At 35.1% G+C, this 23,180-nt stretch overlaps 2 protein-coding genes across 4 annotated transcripts; one reads left to right on the top strand and one right to left on the bottom strand.

Moving 5' to 3' along the window:
- Positions 1-496: 496 nt before the first annotated feature.
- On the top strand, positions 497-9,807 carry LOC114458478 (para-nitrobenzyl esterase). Of its 3 annotated transcripts, none has more exons than XM_028440859.1 (10): positions 497-566; positions 1,598-1,866; positions 2,327-2,747; positions 3,661-3,768; positions 4,904-5,100; positions 5,259-5,443; positions 5,521-5,579; positions 5,696-5,863; positions 6,953-7,180; positions 8,091-8,726. In XM_028440859.1, the coding sequence occupies exons 1-10, from the start codon at positions 506-508 to the stop codon at positions 8,240-8,242; spliced, it is 1,848 nt and encodes a 615-aa protein (XP_028296660.1). In that variant the 5' UTR covers positions 497-505; the 3' UTR covers positions 8,243-8,726. The 3 variants fall into 3 exon arrangements, with proteins under 3 accessions (XP_028296660.1, XP_028296656.1, XP_028296667.1); XM_028440855.1 differs by having other exon boundaries at positions 504-566; positions 1,565-1,866; positions 8,091-9,807; XM_028440866.1 differs by having other exon boundaries at positions 519-566; positions 1,533-1,866; positions 8,091-9,807.
- Positions 9,808-11,319: 1,512 nt separating this feature from the next.
- taldo1 (transaldolase 1) lies at positions 11,320-22,181 on the bottom strand. Its single transcript, XM_028440879.1, has 8 exons — positions 21,993-22,181; positions 17,321-17,444; positions 17,137-17,244; positions 15,236-15,367; positions 13,913-14,088; positions 12,785-12,982; positions 12,571-12,716; positions 11,320-11,609 (listed from the first exon to the last, which is right to left on the bottom strand). The coding sequence occupies exons 1-8, from the start codon at positions 22,090-22,092 to the stop codon at positions 11,577-11,579; spliced, it is 1,017 nt and encodes a 338-aa protein (XP_028296680.1). The 5' UTR covers positions 22,093-22,181; the 3' UTR covers positions 11,320-11,576.
- Positions 22,182-23,180: the final 999 nt, after the last annotated feature.

Below are 23,180 nucleotides of genomic sequence, written 5' to 3'. Positions count from 1 at the left end.
AATGAATAAATACACACAAAATGAGAGAAAAACACACAAAATGACTCAGAAAACGACAAAAAAGCAACAAATACATAGAACTTGAATTTTATTTTATATTATGACTTTATTCTTGTAATTTTACGACTTTATTTTTTTTAAACTCATGACTATTTATGTATTATTACAACTTCATATTATTACTATTCTTGTAATATTACGGCTTTATTTATGCAATTTTATGACTTTATTTATGTAATATTACAACTTTATTCTTATTACTGATTTTTTTTATTTTTTTGTAATTTTGTGACTATTCCTGTATTATTACAACTTTTTTAAATATATATTAAAACCTTAATCTTGTAATATTTTTTTTAATATGACTTTATACTCATAATATTATAACTTTCTTTTAGTGACTTTATTTTATTAGGTAATATTATGACTTTAAACCGGATATTCCTCTCACGCTAACTTGTTTTCCCGCATGCTGTCTCTTTAAGGGCCGTGTGACGTCACGGACATGCGCAGTGTGAGTTTAGGAGAACTTGTTGACAAAGTGCTGTGTTCGCTGTCTGGACATGGTGAGAACTTTCACTCTTTATTTATTTATTTCTTCTTTATTTTTCCTCCTGTTTCTCCACAAAAACCAAACATTTCACTTAAAATCAAACTAAAGAGCGAAAAACAACCGAATTTAAACACTTTTAACTCGCAGAAAAGTTTAAAATGTTGACAGGAGAGGAAGTAAATCAGAGATTTGCACTTTCATTTCTCAACGTGTGAAAAGTTCATTATTATTATTATTATTATTATTATTATTATTATTATGGAAAATTAAACACAGTGAAGTGGTTTTAAAGTTTTGGGTTGTCACATTCTTCATAATGGGTGTGTTTTTGTGTGTCCGCTGATTGTTCGTTGTGTGTGTGTGTGCGTGCGTGTGTGTGTGTGTGTGTGGGTGTGTGTGTCACTCATTTCAAAGCTATGCTGTGTTTTATGATCACATTTAGAGACATAATAAAGTTTAATAATACGTAAATGTTATGAGAATAAAATCCAACTGTGACAGGGAAAATAAAAGTTAGAATAATACAATGAAAAAGTTGTAATTTTACATTAAAAAAAGGGGATAATATTTCAAAAATAAAGTCAACATTTTTTTTAAATAGTCATAATTTTAAGTCTAATAGTTTTATGTTAGAATATTACGACTTTATTGTTGTAATATTACAACTTTGTTCTTGTAATATTATGACTTTATTAATTAAGTAAAAAAAATAAAGATACAAATTCTCATTGTGGCTATAAAACACATTTTTTTTTTAAACTTAAATAAAACCAAATATTTATCCAGGCAAGAATTTTAAAAACAAAACAATTATTCAAAACCAAAAAGCCACATGTTTAAGACGTGGTACTATTGATATTTAGATGATATTGCTTCATTAGTTACAGAATAAACTAATAAGAATAAGTTTAGGAACATTTTATTGGTGTCATAACAAAGCTCATAAATATTAAACATTTAAATCAACGTTATCCTGTAGTAGTTGGTGTTAAAGGTGTGGTCTAACCTGAGGTACGGACCAATCACGGCTCTCCTCTGCCACAGCGAGGATGAATGAAGATGCGTTTGAGGTTCCTGAGCGGGTGGAGTACCGCTACCTGGTCCAGGACGACCCTGATGAGGAGGTCCAGTACGTACGCCACCGTCAGTACATCAGCCCGTTGGTGGTTCTGTCCCGACGCTGCATCGTCCTCATCGTCTTCGCCGTGGTCGCTTTGCTCCTCTTCGCCTGCTACCTGGGGTACGTGGCCCAAACGCTGCCGCCGGGACTCGCCCAGGTGTCCACCACGTGTGGAGACTATAAAGGGAGACATGTGAGTTTAGTTCACTTCTTCTTATTGGATGAAGTCTATTTTACAGCCGGAACTTTATCATCAGGATCTTTATTGTAAATATACCTTCAGGAACTTTATTGTCAGGGACTTTACCGTTATTGTAATTCTACCGTCAGGAATTTAACCGTAATTTTACAACTAGGAACTTTACCGTAACCTTTTAGTCAGGAACTTTAGCATAATTTTACCTTCAGGAACTTTATCGTAAATAACTTTAGCGTGATTTTACCTTCAGGAACTTTATCGTAAGGAACATTCCTGTAATTTTACAGCCAGGAACTTTGCTGGTATTTTACTGTCAGGAACTTCACCATAATTTTATCGCAATGAATTTACATCATTCTCCGTCCATTCATTTCATTTAAAACATTTACAATTTAAAGCAAACATTAAACATTTTTTAGTTTGTCCGGTCTGATGCGTGTCCTGTCTTCTCCAGGTGAATGGGGCGTACTCTTTTAAAGGCATGCCCTACGCCGCCCCCCCCGTGGGGGCCCTACGCTGGGCCCCCCCGGCCGACCCCCCGTGTTCTCCAGGGCTACGTGAGGCGCTACATTTCAGCAGCGTGTGCGCTCAGCTACATCCAATGTCCAGAACAGGGACAGTGAGGGGCCAGGAGGACTGTCTCTATCTCAACGTGTGGACGCCCACCCTGATGGGTGACGCCCGCCTCCCCGTGGTGGTGTGGATCCACGGAGGTTATCTGAAGATACTCAGCGGGGGGGAGGAGGGGTATTCACCCACGGAGAAGCTAGCGGCCGACACGGGGATGGTTTACGTTAGCTTCAACTACAGACTCAACGCCTTCGGATTCATGGCTCTGGAAGTTCTGAGAGAAGGTTCTCCACGGAACACGTCAGGTGGGTTTGGAACACACACACACACGTTTTTTAATAATATGATACAATCAATGATGAGCTTATGATTATGGATGGGTACCAAATTCTGTTTTGAATAATTTATCATCGCAGAGGGCGACAGTTCCAACTCTGAGGTTTGGTAGTAGACAATGAAGCAGAGAAGAAGAGCTCTCCTAAGGGAGTTGAGTGAATCGTTACATCCCTATTTGTTAATGTTTGCTATAATAATAATTATTATCATCATAACGATAAATAAATACGGTAACTTGGAACATATTACCACATAAAAGTAGTGAAAAATGTTACCATTGAACAGATTCTGATTGACAGATACTGAGTATCGGTTTCAATGTTAAAGGTTGGTACTCATATCTACTTATGTACAACATTGATACGATACAAACTTACTCTGGGTTCAACCTTTTCAACTCATTAGGAATATAAAAAATAAGAACAAACCACAGCAATGTGGTGTGTAGTTGTGTAGATTTAAAAAAAAAAAAACATTAAAAAATCTGGAGAACAGACCCTGAAAAGGAGCAAACGGGTCAAAAAATGAGAGATTATTACATTGGATGGTTTTCCTTCATCCATTAAAACTTAGACTAGTGTGTGTGTGTGTGTGTGTGTGTGTGTGTGTGTGTGTGTGTGTGTGTTACATCATCCTCATCATCCCACTGTGACATTGATGTGAATCCATCCAATGACACGATGGCGTGATGATGTTTATCTTCCTCCCCTCGTTTCTCACTTTCTAATTTTACACTTGGAGCTCGTTTCCTCTGATTCTCAGTCAGAGTTAATTATATAATATATAATAATTAGCCTTTTGTTTAGGATGGATGGATGGATGAATGGATGGATGCAGAAACAAGGACACATCACAGCTACTGTTCCACTCTGTGTTCTACAGGGAACTACGGTTTCCTGGACCAGATCTCAGCTCTGAAGTGGGTTCAGAAGAACATCCACGTGTTTGGAGGAGATCCTGATAGAGTCACTTTGATGGGCCACAGCTCTGGTACCAAACCATACATCATCTACATCTACAGTGATGGGCTCCATCATTACACTCATCACAGACACACAAACACGTCACACATAACACACAAACACACTAAAGTTAAAAACAAAAACACTAAACCAGAGACGAGAGACTTTTATCAGAGCAGGACCACAAACACCTGAGGGTCACATGATCAACATTAACGTCAGCATTAGAATAACCACCAGTCAGGGCATTAACATGAAAGTTTTTTTTTTTTGTTTCATGGGTTTTTTTTAAAGTAATTTAGTGTGTTTTTATTTATTTTTTAGGTAGTTTTGTGTGTTTTTATTTATTTTTTAGGTAGTTTTGTGTGTTTTTATTTATTTTTTAGGTAGTTTAGTGTGTTTTTATTTATTTTTTAGGTAGTTTTGTGTGTTTTTATTTATTTTTAGGTAGTTTAGTGTGTTTTTATTTATTTTTTAGGTAGTTTTGTGTGTTTTTATTTATTTTTAGGTAGTTTTGTGTGTTTTTATTTATTTTTTAGGTAGTTTTGTATGTTTTTATTTATTTTTTAGGTAGTTTTGTATGTTTTTATTTATTTTTTAGGTAGTTTTGTATGTTTTTATTTATTTTTTAGGTAGTTTTGTATGTTTTTATTTATTTTTTAGGTAGTTTTGTATGTTTTTATTTATTTTTTAGGTAGTTTAGTGTGTTTTTATTTATTTTTTAGGTAGTTTTGTGTGTTTTTATTTATTTTTAGGTAGTTTTGTGTGTTTTTATTTATTTTTTAGGTAGTTTTGTGTGTTTTTATTTATTTTTTAGGTAGTTTTGTGTGTTTTTATTTATTTTTTAGGTAGTTTTGTGTGTTTTTATTTATTTTTTAGGTAGTTTTGTGTGTTTTTATTTATTTTTTAGGTAGTTTTGTGTGTTTTTATTTATTTTTTAGGTAGTTTTGTGTGTTTTTATTTATTTTTTAGGTAGTTTTGTGTGCTTCAGTTTATTTTTGGAGTCGTTTTGGTGGTTAGACAAAATTAGTTGAAAGGCTCCCGTTCCGTCACTGGCCATGTTTTCCATAAACCACAAAGTGCAAAGTTCAGATGATAGTGTAGCGTCTGTGGTTACCGTAGCAACGTGACATCCAAGCCTCTCTCCTCCTTCCTGTCTGAAGGTGGGACGTCCGTGTGGACCCTGATGACGTCACCGCTGGCTAAAGGTCTGTTCCATAGAGCCGTGGCCATGAGCGGCTCCTCCATCTTTAACGCTTCTCTGGAACAAGTGGAGAACACGAACCTGGAGTTTTTAAAGAAAACAGGATGTAGAGACGCAGCGTGTCTACGAGCACTGTCCACCAGCACGGTGCTGCAGGTAGAACACATCTATTCTATATACATCTATGACAAAGGACAGGAACACATCTATATGAGTTTATAACAAAGGAAAGGAACAGATCTATTCTTTATATGTCTGTAATAAAGGAAAGGAACAGATCTATTCTATATATGTCTATCTGGTCCCTGTGGTAGGAGTGTCGGTTCTGGACGGAGGACGATGACAGCGATCTACCCACCAGGGGGCGTTTCGTTCTTCCACTGGTGGCTGTAGATGGTTACGTTCTAGAAGATGTTCCATTAGAGGTGTGGAAGAAGAACGGTTCCCATAGCGACGTGCCCTTTGTGATTGGATCAACACAACAGGAAATAGACTTCAGGTGATTTTCATTACTGTAATTTTACCGTCAGGAACGTTTAAGTCATGAGCTTATCTCAGCTCTTTGTTCCTCTACAGTCCTCATATGAGCAACATTTCCACGTGGACTTGGGACGACTACCGCTGGTTTGTGAAGGGTGAATAAAATAAATACTATCATTAAATGAAGCAATACTTCACTACTTTTAAAGTATTTGTAGATTTTTGTCTCATTTAATCCAGGTTTGTGTTTGTTTTTCTTCTTCTTCTGTAGAGAAGCTCCAGACGTTCACTGCGGCGCTTCCTGAGGAAGCTCTGAATCTGTACCCGACCTCTGCTCAGTGTCCACTCACTGTCCGCTGTCCAGAACGATTGTTCACCACCATGGTGTCAGACATCAGGGTCTCCTGTCCCCTCATGGAGGTGGCTCAGCAGGCAGCAGGTACTGGAGACCCTCAGACAGACAGACAGACAGACAGACAGACAATCAATCAATCTCAATCAATCAATCTTTATTTGTATAGCGCCAAATCATAACCAATGGTATCTCAAGGCACTTTACAGTAGAGCAGTCTTAAGGACGGACTCTTCATTTTATGGATACACACATATGCATATATACGTATATACACATACATATGTATCCCACACCCAACATGAATTCATCATGGCGGCAAGGAAAACCTTCTGTTAAGCAGCAGGAACCTTGTGTGGATCCCATTCCTATGATGAACAGCCATCCACGTTATGCTGTGTTGGGTGTGTGCAGAGAAAAGGGTGGAGACAGACAGACAGCACGCACGCACGCACGCACACACACACACACCTCAATATGGAACTAAATTCATTACTCGATATCTTTTCTCAAAATGGGGAAAGATACGATATAAATCTCAACAATTTTAATTCCAATAAAGACAATTCAGGGTTAAATTTGCTGATGAAAAATGTCACACAGGCTAAAATAACATCACATTGCTTTAAGTAAACAAATAATTACTTGTGGCCCCCAAAAGTAAATGCACAAAAAATACACAACATTGTTACAAAAACCCAAATGAACATATACAAAACACACAATACACAAAAGAACAACACAAATACTTAATAAGACAACAAAATACACAAAAAAAACTAAAAAAAACATACAATCAAATAGAGAAATACACAAAATAACAAAAATACAAAAAACAACACCACAAATACGTAATAGGACAACAAAATACACAAAAGGAGAAAATACACAATGGGACAACAATATACACACCAACAAATACACAAAACAACTCAGAAAGATTACTGGAAAAATATATACAATATGTGCCACTTTAGTCTTTTTCTCCTCTAAGGGACAGCACGTGTGAGTGAGTTCTGTAGTGTGTCTTGTTTAGATGAATGTCTGGGTTAGGACGCGTTAAGTGATCGTCTAATTGTGATTTTCACGCTGTTCTGAGTAGAAGTGAAAGCAGAAACTCCTAAAAGTAGTATTTTAATACAAAATAAAATAACTTACATTGTGTTTCTCCTCCAGAGGCGTTGAGCAGTCCCGTCTATCGCTACGTGGTCACACACACGCCCTCGGCTGCAGTCAAACGTCTCAGTGACCTCCTGCCCTTCCAGAGCCGCTTCTCCTTCCACGGTCTGGACGCTGTGACCTTCTTCAGAGGGCTGAACTACTTCCTGGACACGCCCCTCTCGAAGGAGGACCGAGGGTTCCAGGACCTGCTCACCAGGAACCTCGTCAGCTTCGCTAAAACTGGTAATGACTTCAAACTAACACTGAAGCCCCGCCCAGAAAATTTAGATTTCATCTTGTACATTTAAAAATGTACCAAAATAATTCTGAAAAAATAACCAAAAATCACAAAATTTATACAGAACAAGTTCCCGTGGCACATACAGAGTAATATATATCGGTATGTGTCCCACCAACTGTCATAATTGACTCACAAAAAAATGAGAAAACGACTTTAATGAAATTTGTCAAAAAAATAAATTGTGCTAGGCATAATCATAATCTACGTTGAGTTACCTTTGAAATGATATATCACACAACTATGTTCCCATAAATTTGGAAATTACCGAAAATGGGGCGTGGGGCGTTTGTGGCCACATTGTGATAAAAGTCACCAACCAGCAGTGTTGTTGGGCGTAATGGGTTATAAAGGAACGCGTTACAGTAACTATATTATTTTTTGATAACGGAGTAAAGTAACGCACTACTATACTTATTACATGTTTATATTTAATAATAATAATGCATTGGATTTTACATAGCGCTTTTTCTTTCACTCCACACATGGTGGTGGTAAGCTACTATTGTAGCCACAGCTGCCGTGTCATAGTGAACCATTAGTCCCTCCGACCACCACCATAAATATTTATGAATATTTACTTAGAGAAAATTAAATAAACTATAATTACATCATTGGTTTGATTTAATTTTGTATTAATTTGCTGCTGTAACAAGTGAATGTCTCTGTTGTGGGATTAATAAAGTAGATACAATCAATAATCAATCATCCATAAACACAGTAATCTTACTTCTTTTACAGAAGTAATGAGTAACTAGTAATTAATAACTTTTTATCAGTAACTAAACTACCCCAACACAGTCACCAGTTAGCACGAGGCACCAGTAGATGTGTAACACCGCTGTCACTCTACAGGTCACATGGAGAAGGCGTGGCCTGAGTTCCCATCAGCCACTGCTTTACTGTCTGCCTACAACCTGAGCACGGTGTCAAATTACTCACCTCAGCGCTGTGATCTGTGGAGGAAGAACGGCCTGTTCCACTACGCCTGGATCAAGCTAGGCTAACGTTAGCATCACAGATTTCCTTTATTCCTCCAACTGCAGCTTCACAGTTTATTACAATGCCAGTAAATCCATGACTCAGCAGTTTATAAGACGTGGACTTATTTCTAGTCTCTCTCTCTATATATATATATATATATATATATATAGATCAGTTCATTCCATCCGTCCGTAGCTGTTACTGTTCTTTATTCTACCAGCAGGGGGCAGTACACACACTTATTGTGTTTTTAATCGCTCAAATTTAATGTTACTAAAAGCGACTTATACGTCCAGTGCAATACGTACGCTCAAAATTATTGTAAATAATGGTTTCTATGGTAATAATCTGATTTTTAGTTGAAATTATAAAGGTAAATTTCTCTCCTGCTGAGTTCATGTCACGTGACCTGTGGGCAAAGGTCATGTGACGTGTTTTTTTACGCGGATTTTCTAAGTTTTTTTTTTTTTTTAATCACTTGATTAATACATGAAAACACAACAAAACCACAGAAATACACACAATTACTCCAAAAGCACGCAACTATAAAAATACATAACATACATAAATAACAAAAAACACCCAAATTACAAATAAAAAATACACAAAAACAAACATAATCCAAAAGTACACAAAGCTACAAAAATACCTATTTTTGTTTTGATTGACGCACTCTGAAGTTTCTCGCTGCCTATTTTGTCACGTTTGATCACATGACGTTTGATCGTTGCACTTTTCCTGAGAACACCAGCACATGAAACTGTGATTTTAAATGTTTGTTTTGACTCTTTGATTAGTTCAAGTGTTTCATTTGTTCATTCACTCATTTTTTTATGCTCGCTTAGGCTCCGCCCACATTATAAATATCCTTATGCACAGAAAGTCTTTATGCTAATGATCTATCTGGTAAAATGAAGTAGATTAATAAATAAATAAAGGGAATTAAAAACTCATTGTTGCTTTGACAGTTTTCCTGACAGTTTTTTTTCCTTTTCTACGATTTACGAATGTTTAATTTTGTCTGTGAAATAACTTTCACAGCGTGAGTTAATGGAAGTTTTATTTTTAACATAAGCAGCAGAAAACAAAACCAACATTGATTGATTGATTTGATTATTTATTTTTGAGCAATTTACATTTTACATTCCTACAACATTCACATTCACATTATTCTGTTACAGTAGCTCAAAAAGGGAATAGGCTGAAGCCAAAAGCTTATATACGCCTATCCCGTAATCAATATAATAAATTGTGATATTGCACAATCCGCTTATATTCTAATAATAATTAAAAAGGAAGAGAAAAAAAACAAAAAACAAAACTCAATTCCAGTGGCGGGAAGTACTCAATTACATTTACTCACGTTCATGAACTTGAGTAACTTTTGAAAATAATTTTACTTCTTAGAGTATTTTATCCATACAGTACTTTCACAGTTTTACTATACTCTTGTTTAAACAAAAATGGAAAGGTTTTAGTGAGAAGATTAAATGTGGGCGGGGCCAATGTTGCACATATTGTTTGTTGTGTTTCAACCTGTTTAAAGTGTGTTTGGGATGTTTGAATAAAAAAAGATGTTTTATGCAAATGTGTGTTAATGTGTTTATTAAAAAACATTTCCCTCAACATTAAATGTTGGTTCATATCAAACTGATTTAAAATGAAACAGAAACACCTTTAGATTTTCAAGATTCAGAATCAATGTGAATGATCTGTTCTGTGTAATTAACACCAGTCACATGATCACTAGTGTAACACTAACCTTTGTGTTAACAGTGTAACACAGCCTGTGTCCTGTAGAGGGAGACATATAAAAACCCACTACAAAATTGTAGTATTTATAATACAAAAAATATGTAAATATGATGTATATATTTAATATAAAATCATATTAAAGTTTAAATTATTCACACAATGCAGGACATTTTTTTTAGCTTAGTTTGCTTTGTGGGTTCTGATTTAACAGTGTGTAATAAAGTGAGTAATAACATAAATATATATGTTATTGCTTTTCTTTTCTTACATGCTCCTGGAAAGCATAAGAAACCCATTCCCGCCAGTAAAAAACTAGTTAACGTAAAGCAAATTCAGCCATTTTCTTCTAAACACATTAAATAAGTCATAAATGTATTCCTTTAAACACATTAAAAAGCCATTCAACCATTTATAATGTAACTTTCGTTGCCTCTAGAGGGCGCAATTCATCCCTAGCCAAAAACAAACCACATATTCAGACTCGGGAATAAAACGCGTCCACTGGTGCCACATTTTCAATGAAATTAGCACTTTTTCACAACGCAATTTGGTTTTTCACCACTAGCAGGCGCAGTTCTGACTCCACCCAGGAGAGATGCACATATTTGGACTCGGGCAGAGTAGGCGTGTCCGCTGACACCTCGTTTAGCCTGATTCGAGCACTATTGGAAAACCAATGGGAGAAGCACTATCGACGCTGGAGCCGCTTTCACACTGCTCTCTCCCATAGACAGAGTACACGGAGGCAGCGCCATTCCCACGCGTGGTTCCAGCACATCTAACTGACACGCCCCCAGCGTCTCAGAGCAGAGAGAAGTGCTTGTTTTTCTATGATTGAGACATCATTTTATATACTTAGACAAATTTGAAAGATGAAAAAAAAATTGCTGTGACAAACACACACAATTCTGCTTTATACAGACTTTACATAAAAAACATTTTTTAAGGGAATTTTTAGTTCAAAAACATAAAAAAAAAAAAAATCAAAGTCATAATTATGACTTCAGTTTTTATTATTCATTTACTTTTCATAGTTTCTATAGAAATCAGTTGACCACCCAAAATAAATAAGATATAGAGCCATTTTAAAACTAAAAAAAAATTACACTTTAATTTTTTATATTTAAAAACAAAGAGTAGCTAGCCCAAAACACTAGGCTCCGTTACCTGAAGTCTTCAGCTCAGAATCTTTTTTCCAGCAGCCGTCATCAACATTTAAATGATGGTTTCAAAGGGACGTCTGATGGTAGGCTAAAACACTCTTTAATCCACATCCCTGTCCCTCCGTCCTGTCCCTGCACTCCTGCACACAGACTCATATCTAAACTCACACAGTGAAACAAACGTCAGTTAAACTTATTTATTGAACATCAGGAATGTTGAACAATTATTTATTAAAACACTGGAAGTGAAAAATCGAAGCTGGCAGGAAAACGTTTGTTGGTCCTTGAACACATCACAGGATGAATTTAGATTATTTTTATGGTCACACTTTTTCTTCAGAATCAGAAAAATCACACGTTGGACAGGATTAAAAAGGGGGGGGGGGTCCCTGGAGTTAGTTTAGATGGAGAAGAAACCATCTTTCCTTTGGTCGATGAGTTACTGCCCGTTTTTCACATTCAGCATTTTCTCCTGTGACGACAGAGGAAAAAACAAAAACAGTTAGACAGTACGCTTCAAATAATTTCACACTAAAGGACAAGAAAACAAATTTATATAAAAACAACAGAATTACACAAAATTTAACAAACAAGACTAATAAAATAGAAGTACACAACAAATGTAGAAAAACAACAAAAGAACAGAAACGTACACAAAACGACTTAAGAACCTAAACAAATATACACTAAAGGACAACAAAAACAAATTAAATAAAGACCCACTACAAAATTACACACCAACATCAGAAACACACAAAATTATCCAAATAGACAAACTACACAAGACAAATAAAAAAATTACAGAAAAATGAAACAAATAAAAAAATAAACCAAAAGTTGCACAGACGACTAGAATTACACACCAAAAAGCACAAAATTACTTTAAAAATAGACAAAGGACAACAAAATGTGTGTAAAGTTGCACAAGAAATGAGCCAAAAAATACAAAACATAAGAAAAACAAAAAAAACTAAAACAATGTAATAAAGTCAGCACAAATGCACAAAATGTAATCCTAAAAAACTCACAAAGTCTTTGTTTCCTGTATTAATGCTCTGATTGTTATTATTCCAATGCTGACATGAATGTTGGTCATGTGACCCTCAGATCAGTTATTGTTAATAAAAATAAAGTCATGTCAAGTTTGATTTAAATCTGTTCTTTTGTAAACATTAATTTTCACATAATTTGTGATAAATAGATTAATGAGACACTTCAGTCAGTGACCAATCACAGGCTGCGTGTAGAGTCACATGACTTCTACCAAATGTTGCACTAATGACCAACAACTCTTAGTGCTTCAGGATTATTTAATGATGTTTGATCATGTGACTGAAGCTGCTTTTTCTGAGTAAAAATATGATAAATATTCTGCTTTAGAAAGTGGTTCTAATGTGTTAGTGAGCCACAGGTTGAGAACCGTGCTGTCCTACTTTGATCATGGACTCCAGCTTTATGGCGTCAGCAGCAAACTTGCGGATGCCGTCAGATAGTTTCTCTACAGCCATGCGGTCCTCGTTGTGCTGCCACAGGAAGTCCTTCTGCTCCAGGTGAACCTTGGTTAGCTCACAGGCTTTAGCTGCACACAGTGAGGGGGAGGGGTCAGAGGTCATACAGACGAGTGTGTGTTTGTGTGAAATAAAGAACCTTTCTCTGAGCTCAGGGCCTGGGTGACGATGCTGTGGTCCTGGCTGAGCTCAGCCAATAGGGAGGGAGAGATGGTGAGCAGGTCACATCCAGCCAATGCCTTCACTTCCCCAGTGTTCCTGAAGGAGGCGCCCATCACCACCGTACTGTAGCCAAACTTCTTATAGTAGTTGTAGATCTTAGTCACACTCACCACACCTAAAATACACACACAAAATTATTCTACATCATTCTTTTTGATGACTAATTAAATATGGTAGCATTATTATATACATTAATCCTCATAATGATACATTTAAAGTCTCATTTCTATTTAATAATCATTTCAATGATAGAACTCAACTATTTCATAATAGCCTTATATCTATATAATCCTAATATTAATTCTAAAAATCCTTTAAATAATAATTTCATATTTCTATAATAATCATTATGCTTATGATAATAACAATCATCCTTTCTATTTTAAAAATATATCATAACTCAACAAATAAATATCTTGTAATACAATAAAAGCCTTATGATGCACTATTAATAAAATACAGTCTTATTATAATCAATTCTTACAATAATTCTGTACAAATATTCTACAATTTAAATCCTTACAATACATCTATATTATATAAATGAATACTATATAATAACCAAATTAAATGTTTAATTACACTAGGACAAATAATAAAATACATCCTTATAAGGCATTCATTTAATTGGCTATAAAGTATTTATGATTATAACATTAATTACATTCTTAGTTAATTATCATTTTAACATATCGATATAATTAAATACCTTATAACCAAATAAATGCCCATATATATTCAGTTAATAATTAAATCCTTAATACATGTATATAATTCTTTAAATAAATACCTTTTAATAACAAATTAAAAGAATGCTATATACCAACATTAAATAAGTCCTAAATTTACATAGATATAACTATTAAAAAGAATTAATACAAATATTAAAATGGATCCTTATATTTCCTAATGCTCAAAGGTTCTACTAATAATCATTTCTAATGTCAGTGATCTGCTCATCACGTGTCTCTGATCTCATGTTTTAAACCATTTTATATCTATATATATATAAAAACACAGGTGTGATAGAGTGTAAATCACTGACCCGGGTCCTCGTGGGGTTCGTAGCTCTTCTTCTCCGTGTTCTCTTTGTGCCAGTCCAGGATTCGTCCAACGAACGGAGAAATGAGCGTCACTTTGGCCTCAGCGCACGCCACGGCCTGAGCGAAGGAGAAGAGCAGCGTCATGTTGCAGTGGACGCCGTGTTTCTCCTCCAGATCCCTGAGGAAATAAAACAAATATACATAATGACAAGAATACATTAAATGACTCAAACAAAGAACAAATATACACAAAAAGAAATTTAAAATGTAAACACAAAATTAACCAAAAATTGCAGAAGAATAAAAATACAAATGTATGAATTGACAACACAAATATACTAAATGATTTAAAGAAACAAAACTACAGAAAAATACACAGGACAACAAAAATATCTATGAAATGTGAACAGAAATACACAAAATGAACCAAAAGTTGCACAAGACGAAAAAAAAAAACCACAAAAACAACAAAGTAATGTATGAATTAACAACAAAAAAATACACAAAAGGCCTTAAAGAAACATACAAAATGAATTACTGATTAAAAATAATTACATTTTAATTATTAAATTCTCATCATTAGATGATTTTTCAAATTAAAACTCAATGCACAAATCCTAAACAACTACTATACTTTCTGAAATATAAATCTAGTTCAAATAAAACACAGTATAAAAATATCTGAGTTATTCATGATCAAATAATAATTAAAGACAAAGATAATCTTTAAATTCTTCAAAGATAGTGAAAAACGTGCCATGAAGTCATTTATTCCACACATGACACCAAGACTAAAAATCATCATTTCTTTTCAGTGTTAATTAAAATAAAAATTAAAAAACAGCTTAATGAAGCTTCATAAAAACTAAAGTGTGAGTATCACATTTCATTTAAATTTGAAAGGGAAAAAAAAAAGCTTCTTTAACCATTTCCTGGTGCTGCTGCGTGGTTAAAAGTTTAAAAACAAAGGTTTATTGTTCTTTTCCTCCGTGCAGACATTAAATATTCCTTTTATTCCTCATGTGAGGCAACAACACTAAAATCTTCATTTCTAAACAAAGATAAATTACAAACAGAGTAATTATAACAAACAAAATATCAATAAAACCTGATAAATGAATAAGGATCCATATTTTCCTGCTCGTTACAAACAATAAAATGATTTCACACACATTTTAATACATAATCACATTATTATTCCTCATTGAGCTAAACAAGGAAGAACTAATGAGTATTAAGGCTTAACTTGTGGTTTTAATCACATTAATAACACTGCGTTATGAAGTTTTGAACATGCTGAATAATTGTCACGTGCACACACTGACCTGCCCGCCTGGATTCCCTCCCAGGTTGACGACAGTTTGATGAGAACTCGTTCTTTACTGATTCCAGCTTCTTCGTAGAGAGCGATCAGCTTCAACGCTTTGCTCACCATCTCATCTTTGTCAAAAGACAACCTGCAGAGACGGACACATTAAAAACAAAGGTTATTTGACACCTGGCTCCTGAAAATGTCCAGATGAAATACTAAAAAACATGCAGATATACAATGGAGAATCCTCCATGGTACTGTAGCCGTTAATTCGTGTTGAGAACACTTGTTCTTTCTGTGAACACAAAGACACTGTGTCACAGAACGTTCCACACTGACTTCTTTGTTTTCTGTTCTCCAGAGGATTCAGTGAGATCTTTAACAAGCAGGTTTTTATCTTTGGTGTGAGTTATTAAAGACAACAAAAACCTGTTTGTCAATTACTAAACTTTGTCCTTAGCGCGGTAAAAATGGCTATTTATGAGAGTAGAAAGAAGAAAAGAGATGATATGGATGTGGACGCTAAACTGTTGATGGTGAAGATGATCAGAGCCAGGCTAGTGATGGATTCTTCAGAGAAAATCAGGATCTGAAGCAGTTTGAAGCAGTGTGGGCACAGAAACTAATGAGTATTTTTGATGATGTAAACTGTTTTTACACAGAATGAAGAATGTGTTAAAAATCACACAGAGTACATTTTATAGCTAAGGACAAATACAGTCCTTTTTACTCTGGCTATTTGTAAAAAAAAAAAAAAACAGTTACATATATATTTAAATACATTATTGTTTTTTTTTTTTTTAACTATATCAAATAGGAAATTTTGTATGACCAAACACTCCCAAAAGTATTGCACCGAAAAGTCCCCAGACCTGAGCAGATGCCACGTCGATTCAGCAAAGAAAAAACAAGAGGGACCAGAAGTCAGACCATAGAGAGAGATATATATATATATATATATATATATATATATATATATATATATCACTAAATGACACAAGCAAGATGCGCCAGCGTAGCTCAATGGCGGCCATCTTACGTCAGACAACTGACGTTCTGACGCACTCTATGGTAGCTGTTGGAAGGCGAGTGATCAGCTGAAACTAAAATACCTTTAACTCAATTAAATATTGACGCATTTACAAAAAATTTGCCTTATTACAAACTTTATTATACATAGATATGATATAGGACGCTTGTACATGTTGAAATTGACGCTTTTGCTTTCGAAAAACAACTTAACTGTGCAATAGTTGTGACAAGAATCGAGATTTTTTGTTGTTGCAACTGGACACCTAAATTTCTCCTTCACATAATCAATGAAGTATTGATCCATTTTTCTATCAATCTACCTTCTGTTTTTAATTAGAGGTCGACCGGTATGGGATTTTCAAAGGCCAATGCAGATACCGATTAAAAAAAAAAGAAAAAAAGAAATTCAGCAGATATATATATATATTTTTAAAGCACATTAAATATTAAAAACAATTGAAACACTCATGATATAAATGTGGGGTCCTTCTGTCAGTCAGGCAGTGGCTGCAGCTGCCCACACGGGTGCCTGATCAAATATCTTTATCCCATTAAGGATATTGGCTTCTACCTCTCCCACGCACATATTACTTTTTTTGTTGTATATTCATACATCCGAATCGATGTTTGTTCTATTTTCCTTTAATGGCTACTAAAAAATAAATAAATTAAAATAAATAAATAAATCAGCCGATGGCCAATCTTGAAAAAAATATAAATATTGGCTGGGCCGACCTCTATTTTTAATTATTTTAAACTTTTTCAAAGACAGTATATACTGTACATGACCATAATCCACAATATAAAAATATGAACTGACCTGTTTATCAGGTAAATAAATATGGCACAGATGATGTGAATTATTGCACAAAGGACGTTTACCTGGCGTCCACCTCAGTAGAAACTCTTCCTGGGACTTTCTTCAGGATTTCCAGCCCAAAACTGACAAACAGTTTGTCCATGGTGTTAGCCACCTGCTGCTCCTCAGAGCTACACACACAGAAAACATCAGCAGGGATTTAAAACAAAGTCAGATGTTTAATTGTTTGCTAAAAGGTGAACGTACCCTCCGTTAGCGATGCCGTATTTAATGGCCTGGTCGACCAGATGTTGGTACGCTGGCATTTTAGCAGCAGCCAGGATGAGAGACGGGTTGGTGGTGGCATCCTGAGGTTTGTACTCATCAATGGCTGTGGAGGAAAAATAGATTAGTGAAATGCAACAAATGTATTTAATCTAGATCAATCTGATCCTCTTTACTTCATTATCTACTACCAAAAATCAGAGTGGGAACTGTCGCCACAACTGTTTTTATCCTCTTTCTTTAAACAAAAGAGGTTTACATCAACATCTTTAACTTTCCCTGATTATTTAGAGCAACCAAAAGCAGCACAAGTTGTTATTTTGACTGAAAAATCTACTAAATGATCTATAAATCAGGCTGAATGTTTCACTCCAATAGAAAACAACAGGATGTTTACAGGCAGTGGGGCCGTGTGACATCATCAATCACGTGATTTCAAGATGGAACAACACAGGCTCTAAAACTGTAAAGTAGTCCTATTTTTAAAAGGTAATAAAATTAATTTGGTGCATGATGTGTTTTATTAAATATAGATCTATTAATAAGTACATTTTAAATATTTTAGACCAAAATATAAAAACAGTGGATGAGCCTTTTATTTTTTTAAATAAGTAAGTTATACACACAAACTTCTCATAATACACATTCACCTTTAGTGTCACTAACTTCTTTAGTTACACAAGGTCAATGTCTCCCTCTGCTGTTTAAATGATAAACTACACATCTGTAACTGAAAAAATAAATAAAATAGAGTTCACTACATTTCCCATCTTAAAATAAAGCAGTGGTTCTCAAATTGTGGGAAATGTCTAGTGCTAGATAATCAGAGCACAGTTCTACAGCAGAGAAATGTGGATTAATAAATCGAGTTAACTGCATTAATCATATCTGGCTGGATTTCAGGAAGTTTACTGACCTGTAATTACATCAGATTAAGGAAAGACCATGAAATAGAAACCAAACAGAAATGTGGAAACAGATTTTCTGTTTCAAAATTCCTCCAATTCCGTTTAATTGTTTACAGGCTCTACATAAGTGAGTAATATATAATGATTTTCACGTGAATGTGTAAAATTTGGCACAACACTGTTGCTATGAAAGTAATTTAATAAAGAGACGACACACGCTTTCACTGCCTACAGACTGTAATATAACCTTTATTTTTAGTTACAGTTTGAACATGTTTTACACCCTTTCCAACACGTCCAGACTTGCAACCAGCAATGCCTGAATTCTTCCAACAGGAGCGTGTATAGCAATGAGATTAGCCAATGGAAAAAGTTTAGTAATGACCATGTAAATGTTGACAAACGTACTTTCCTAACATCCTATTACAAAGCACCTTAGTGAACCATTTCAGCACAAACTGGTGTCGACACTAAACCGCTCTAAACCTAAATATTGTCCTTCATTTACTCATGAATTACTCTTTTAAAAATGTCTTGAGCTGAGCCTGATGTAGCATCTGTCTTAAGCTGCGTTTCCATTACAGTTTTTTGCAAAATAAAAGCTATATTTCTCAAGTTTTGACAAAGAAAAACTGCACTTTCAACATGTTTCCATTTTCTATTGAGCTTTTGTGACACATTTCAATATTGAAACGTCTGAAAGTGTAAAAACATTTTAGGGACATGCGAGTGTTTAAAAAAAAAAAGTTTATATTTCCTGTTTTTACTGCGCTATTTAGATAGATTTTGCGCATCCCAAGAGTGATGGAAACGCAGCCTTTGTTGCATTCTATCCAAATATATGGCTGGAGAAAGAAAACGAATGAAAATGACCAAATTTTCTCCAAGAGCGAGGGATTTTTGTGGCTCTAATCCTCTTCTGTACACACTGGCTCTATACTAATGTAGCACCTTTTCTAACTCTAACCCTAGGTCTATTTATTTATTCATTTAATATCAAGACAGCTTTGCACTTGATGTTATTACTTTTGTGCATTGATGGGTGTGTTAGAAAAACTAAATAAGTCACTTAAAGCATCTCCAGGATGAGGGAAAGCTTTTACATTAAATACATTTCCAAGGTTATTTGTTACACTGGTTGATTAACCAACTGTATTTAAACATTATTTAATACTAACAATAAATTAAAAAAAAAAAAACTTTAAGACGTCTAAAGTCAAATCCCTAAGTTTCTATGCAACAAGTCAAAGATTAGACATAATAATGCACCAAACAAACATTTGTGTCTCAAACTAATAAAGTAGACGTGCTGATTAGAGTTTTCGTGAAGAAATATTTATTAAATCAATAACTAAATATTAGTGTCACGGTTGTGTTCCGCACTTTTTATGTATGTGTGTTTTCAACAGCTATTTTTGAAAAACAAAAAACTTGTTCTGAAGAATTCTTTAAAAAAAAAAAGAAAAAAAAAAGTGGGTCACGAATTAATGCCCGTGGCAAAATGTGGGTCCCAGGGTGAAACCAGTTGAGAACCCCTGATTGAGTCAATTTATCATAACAACTGAAGTATCTGATCGTGTGCATTTGATAAGTTAAACACCTGTCAGCGTTTAATAAGAGATGATGTAACTCACAATTAAATATGTAAGTTATGATACTTGTGAATATTTGACAGTGTAGACGCTGCAGGTGAGCTGTGCACGGGAGATGCGTGCACATCCCTTAAAGTGATAGTGTATCTTTGTCATTGGGAGCCTTAGCGCTCTGTGACTGTCCCTGAAGCCCCTCCCTCTCTGTATAGCCACAGTTTTCTCATAATTAATCTCTGATCAATAAATGGACACATTTATATCGTGCGGTAAATGGAGGCGATGGATACACATGTATTCTTATGTATTATTACTGATGGCTTAAACACATGGAGACTGATATCTCATTAAAAATATGGTACACATTAAACATGTAATAAGACAATGATTCTATTGTCAATTGTATGGATTTAAAATCAAATTAAAATATCATTTACCATGATATTCTGTTTAATTTCCTTTTAAAATACCGTATTAAAGCGGTATTTTAAGTATAACAGAAGTCTGAGTGTTTTAAAGCATCACTAAATGACTTCTTTAATAATGATGACGTGGTTTAATGAGAGTGAGTCAGCAGATTAAGCCAAGCCTGCTGCTTAAACCTGGTCAGGAGCAGGTTTGACCCACGGACTGTTACTATGGTAACCAAGGTGTTTCCTCGTTGATTAAACCGCCGTTCCAGTTAGAACCCGGCTTAACGGAGCCAGACTCAGGTTTAACCTGGACTTAACCCTGAGCTCGGTTTGATCAAATACCCCTCTGGTATATAACAAAAATTTAATTTTAAAATGCATTTGTATATTTTACAAGTCCTTATTATAAACAAGATTAAAAAAAAAAAAGAATAATTCAAACTAGCTAACACTTAACTGAATAATTTTGAACACAACTGTAGATCTGAGTTTACTTTACACACTTTAAAACAAATATGGGTTTTAAAAAATGCTGAATTTTAAAACATCAATGCCAGCGAGGTTCTGCGACTTCACAACGTTGTTTACAACTCTATGAGATTGGTGTGGGAATCGCTGCATCATCATTAGTGATGTTTTCCTGCAGAGTCCAACCTGTTCTGCTGAGTCATTGTGAGTGTGCAGTGCACGATCAGGAAATGCACGCTTTGCATGACTCTGACAAAGAGCTAGTGTTGTTTCAGAACGTTGTTCCTCATTGTGAGCAGCAGTCAGTGTGTGACCACTTCCTGTGTGATGGGATCAGAGCAGGAAGAAGGAAAACACCTTGTTTTACACCCACAGCTATCGCATTTCACTTATTTATTTAACTTTTAATCAACCAGGAAAATCTCGTTGACATTAAAACTCATTTTTCAACAGTGTGTTGATCAAGACAAGCAGCAACCACAGTGAATGTGATTTAATATTGACAAAGAAGTGGCTATATGCGAGGAAAAAACTAAATTATTATTATGTGACCCTTGGTCTATTTTTATGCGACCTTGAAGGTAAATAAACAAAATAAAATATATACATAAAAAAATAACACAAGTAGACAAGAAAAACTACCAAAACACATAAGATGGTAATACACAAAATTACGCCAAATAAAAACAAAATACACAAAATGACAACAAAGTACACAATGAGAGAAGAAAAACTCCAAAAATGACTCTGCATACCCACAAACAAGCAAAACGACAACAGAAATACACAAATTACTCCATAAAACAAATTTTACAGGAAAAATACCAACAGAATAACAGTTCTAACACATCTTAAGAAATATTTAAAATATTAAATATACCCGTTAAGGTTACGGTGTATATTACGTCCAAAATAATCAGCTGAAAGCACCAAAATGTACAACTTTAATCTAATTTAAAGAGGCGTGACGGTGACTAGCACATTTAGCTCCTGCTGCTAACGCAAAGTAGCTTCGGTTGCCAGTGGCAACGGTTTCCAATAGCTAAAACATATTAGCTGTTTGCTAAGTTACTGAGTTGCCATTTAAGTTGTGTAAAAGTCGTGTGAGCAGGTTATGTTTGCTTAATATTAGACTGTAATAGTGAGTTGGTGACAGGCAGCAGGTGTTATGGACACGGCGGTCATTGACATTATACTAAACCCGCTTCTTCCTGGTCAGTTAGCACAATGCTAACGTTAGCTCCAGGATTAAAACAGACACGGCTAAGACACTCACCGTTAAAATCCCCGGTGTCCGCCACCACCACGGTGTGCTTCTTCAGCTGGTTCAGGGCCGACTCCATCTTTCTCTTCTTGTCCTGTGACTCTGTGGACATGGTGTGGCAGACAGAGACGCTTTTATACACAACACACACGTGAGGGAGAGAGAGCGAGGAAAGAGCAAGACAGAGGGCACGCGCACGACAGCAGGAAGTGAATGACAGCTCAGAGCGCGCGCCCGCCCGCCCAGCAGCAGGTGTAGTGAGTAAAAGTGACCCTCAGCCAAAAGGTGATAGATGTCCATGGCAACGCGCTCAGGCGAAATAGGAGGAATATTTCTGTTTTAGAAGACTTAGGATCTCATAATTATCACTTAGAATCTTATAAATACTCAACTCAACTTTATTTGTATAGCGCAATTTACAACAAAGTCATGTCAATGTCTCATAATTATGACATAGCATCTCATAATTATTATGACATAATATCTCATAATTATTATCTCATTATTTTTCTTTTCCAAGTTTTGTTTTGTTTTTGTTTTTTTTGGGGGGGGGATTGCGGGCGGGAATGAGTTACTATTAAATATAAGATACCAACATATTGAATAGGATAAATAAAGTTTTTTTCTGATAATTTGGATGAGGTCTAAAAGTAATGTATGTATATATATATATATATATATATATATATATATATATATATATATATATATATATACATGTGACTAAACACCACTGTAGTGGTCTCAGCTTCCTGTGGGTGTCGCTGTTGGACTGTGTTTAGTCACGTGAATAAAAAATATAAGTTATGTTTAGGTGAGGAGGAGGAAGAGGAGGAAGAGGAAGAGGAAAAGGAAAGAGCAACCAGGGAAGTTTGAGTCCAACAGTGAGTGAAGAGAAAAGAAACAACTGAGAGGTACGTCTGCTTTATTTCACATTTCTTTATGAATCCTGTGTTTTGGAGCTTTAACAGTGATTAATGTGGATGTTTATCTGCTTATTAATGGACTAGCGGTGTCTAATTAGGAGGGATTAACTTCAGCTGCTGAACCATTAATCCCATGTGAGATTTAATGAGTGTTTGCGGTGATTTACTAAAAGCATTGGAATAATTAGATTAATCACACCTGTGTGTTTGGACGGTGTGCGTGTTGCTCGTTAACACTTTTTTTTTTTTTTTTTAAACACATTTTATTGACAAA

Source organism: Gouania willdenowi, chromosome 3, assembly GCF_900634775.1.
Source record: "Gouania willdenowi chromosome 3, fGouWil2.1, whole genome shotgun sequence".
In the NCBI taxonomy this organism is placed as follows: Eukaryota; Metazoa; Chordata; class Actinopteri; order Blenniiformes; family Gobiesocidae; genus Gouania; species Gouania willdenowi.
Note: the sequence above shows the minus strand (reverse complement) of the source record. Positions and strands in the feature narration are given on the sequence as shown.

What these genes read in the sequence shown, in the direction of transcription:
- LOC114458478 (XM_028440855.1), top strand. Translation starts at nt 506, where the DNA reads ATGCGCAGTGTGAGTTTAGGAGAACTTGTTGACAAAGTGCTGTGTTCG. An exon ending in TTCTCCACGGAACACGTCAG is followed by an intron (nt 2,748 to 3,660) that starts GTGGGTTTGGAA and finishes TGTGTTCTACAG; the next exon opens with GGAACTACGGTTTCCTGGAC. An exon ending in CGTCAGCTTCGCTAAAACTG is followed by an intron (nt 7,181 to 8,090) that starts GTAATGACTTCA and finishes GTCACTCTACAG; the next exon opens with GTCACATGGAGAAGGCGTGG.
- taldo1 (XM_028440879.1), bottom strand. Translation starts at nt 22,092, where the DNA reads ATGTCCACAGAGTCACAGGACAAGAAGAGAAAGATGGAGTCGGCCCTG. An exon ending in GGACACCGGGGATTTTAACG is followed by an intron (nt 17,445 to 21,992) that starts GTGAGTGTCTTA and finishes TTTCCTCCACAG; the next exon opens with CCATTGATGAGTACAAACCT. An exon ending in AGCTGGAGTCCATGATCAAA is followed by an intron (nt 11,610 to 12,570) that starts GTAGGACAGCAC and finishes CTGTCGTCACAG; the next exon opens with GAGAAAATGCTGAATGTGAA.